A 1,728-nucleotide genomic window follows, 5' to 3' on the forward strand; every position below is an offset into this window, starting at 1 on the left:
TTATCAATCTGTAATAGAAGACGTGAGGAAATTCTGTCTTTTTTAAAGACAAAAATTTTTAAGGCGAAATACCCAAAAATACCCAACAAGAAGTTTGTAAAAAAAAAGAATTAATACGCTCATTTAGGCAGGGAAACACCAGAAAACTGGCGCTGTAGTTTCGACACAAAACCCTGAAATTCAAAGGCTGTTTTTTCCGCAATCTGCAAATTTTCGGTCAAATCTCAAGAACTAATGGGGCGATCGAGCTCGTTTCTACATCACTCGATTAATAAATGTTGTAAAACATCAACAAGCAAATAGTGCTAATTTCCAGGCAATTGAGATAAAACAGGTTTTAACTGCGGTTGGTTTGGGTCGAAAATCGAGTCAAACAGGACGCTCTATTTTAGCCCAAAACTCGAGAACCATTTGAGCGATTTAAGTAAACCATAAAATGCTAGAGGAAAAAGTTGACTAAAATTCCTTAAACAGAAGAAAAACTAGGTCTGAAACGACACAAGCCCAGTATTTTTCACTTACAAACTTAGCAACAAATGTGCCCTGCAATTTTCGCTGTTGATCCGAACCGTCGCAGTGCTGTTTTAGAACTCAGACAATTTATTTCGCATTTTTCCCCAGTGACGTCAATTCAAGCTGTTGCTCCAACTCTTTAGAAAACTGCGGATTTTCGCAGGTAAATTAATCCCGCAGTCCAAGCGCTAAAAATAGAGCCCGAACGAATTAGAAAGGCACCAAGGCACGATGAAAGCATAGCAACAAAAATTGATTAAAAGTGAGAACAAAGGCCAGCCTCAATCCTGCAGGCCGATGCGATGCAACGTCGAAAAATAATTAAGTAAACAGGATTAGTGGAGGAACGGCCGCATAATGGGGGCGTTTTCAAACCACTTCAATTCCTTACCCAAGAAGCGCGCTTTGATCAAATCTTACTGGGTTTTTCCTCTTCGATTACCCAACAATCAGTCAATTATAAGTTCTGGCCATTGGGTTCGATTTAAAAGAAAATTCGAGCAGTTTGCGGACCACGAAAAATGATTGATGGTTGCTGTTGCAGAAAAAGCTACGAACTGGGCCAGGCGCAGCAGTTTAACGCCCAACTGAACGCAACCAACAAGAAGTTCACTTACTTTATTCCCAGTAATAAAGCCTGGCAAACCGCCCGAGTAATGATGCCCTCGGCAATTAAGAAACTTTTCATGGAGGATTTTTCGTACCACGTAAGCATTCAGGCGGCGGGAAAAATTCAAAATTTCCCCAATGTATCTCGGGTTGCAGGCATTCACCACTCTGCAGCGCCATCTGGTTATATCGGACGATGTCTTCACCATGGAGCGGATCAAGCAACTGACCAAAGCTAAGGAACTGAACCAGACTAATCGGGCGAATCTTCACGAACCACTTCCAATATCCCTGCCCACTTTAAGGGGCTCGTTGGAGATTTTTGTTGAGGAGAGGAAAGACAATAGTGAGTAATTTATTTTTCAGTTCAAAACAAATTATGGTTAATTTGAAGTCGTTGGAATTGCAAACTAAATTGCGTTATTCAGCTAGCAGGGCCACGGTTAAAATACGCAACGCACTAAAAAATCTTAAAAAACTGTGAAGTTTCACGTTTTAAAACCTTCGCTGGTGCAAAGAAACTTTTCTCAATTCCGGTCGCTATGGGATACGGCTGTTTATGGGCCTGCCATTGGCCAATCGTGCTCGCCGTGCTTACAGTCGGGG

At 41.6% G+C, this 1,728-nt stretch overlaps 1 protein-coding gene across 1 annotated transcript in view; it reads left to right on the top strand.

Moving 5' to 3' along the window:
- The window catches only part of LOC109538159 (fasciclin-1), a gene marked incomplete in the record, with an annotated part of 144,463 nt that overhangs the window by 138,089 nt on the left and 4,646 nt on the right, over positions 1 to 1,728 (top strand). Inside the window, 2 exon segments of the mRNA XM_048668056.1 lie at positions 1,058 to 1,220; positions 1,279 to 1,468. Of these exon segments, the coding sequence (XP_048524013.1) occupies positions 1,058 to 1,220; positions 1,279 to 1,468 (353 nt within the window).

This window comes from Dendroctonus ponderosae, unplaced genomic scaffold (assembly GCF_020466585.1).
Source record: "Dendroctonus ponderosae isolate FM_Combo_2020 unplaced genomic scaffold, Dpon_F_20191213v2 Dpon_F_20191213_1, whole genome shotgun sequence".
In the NCBI taxonomy this organism is placed as follows: Eukaryota; Metazoa; Arthropoda; class Insecta; order Coleoptera; family Curculionidae; genus Dendroctonus; species Dendroctonus ponderosae.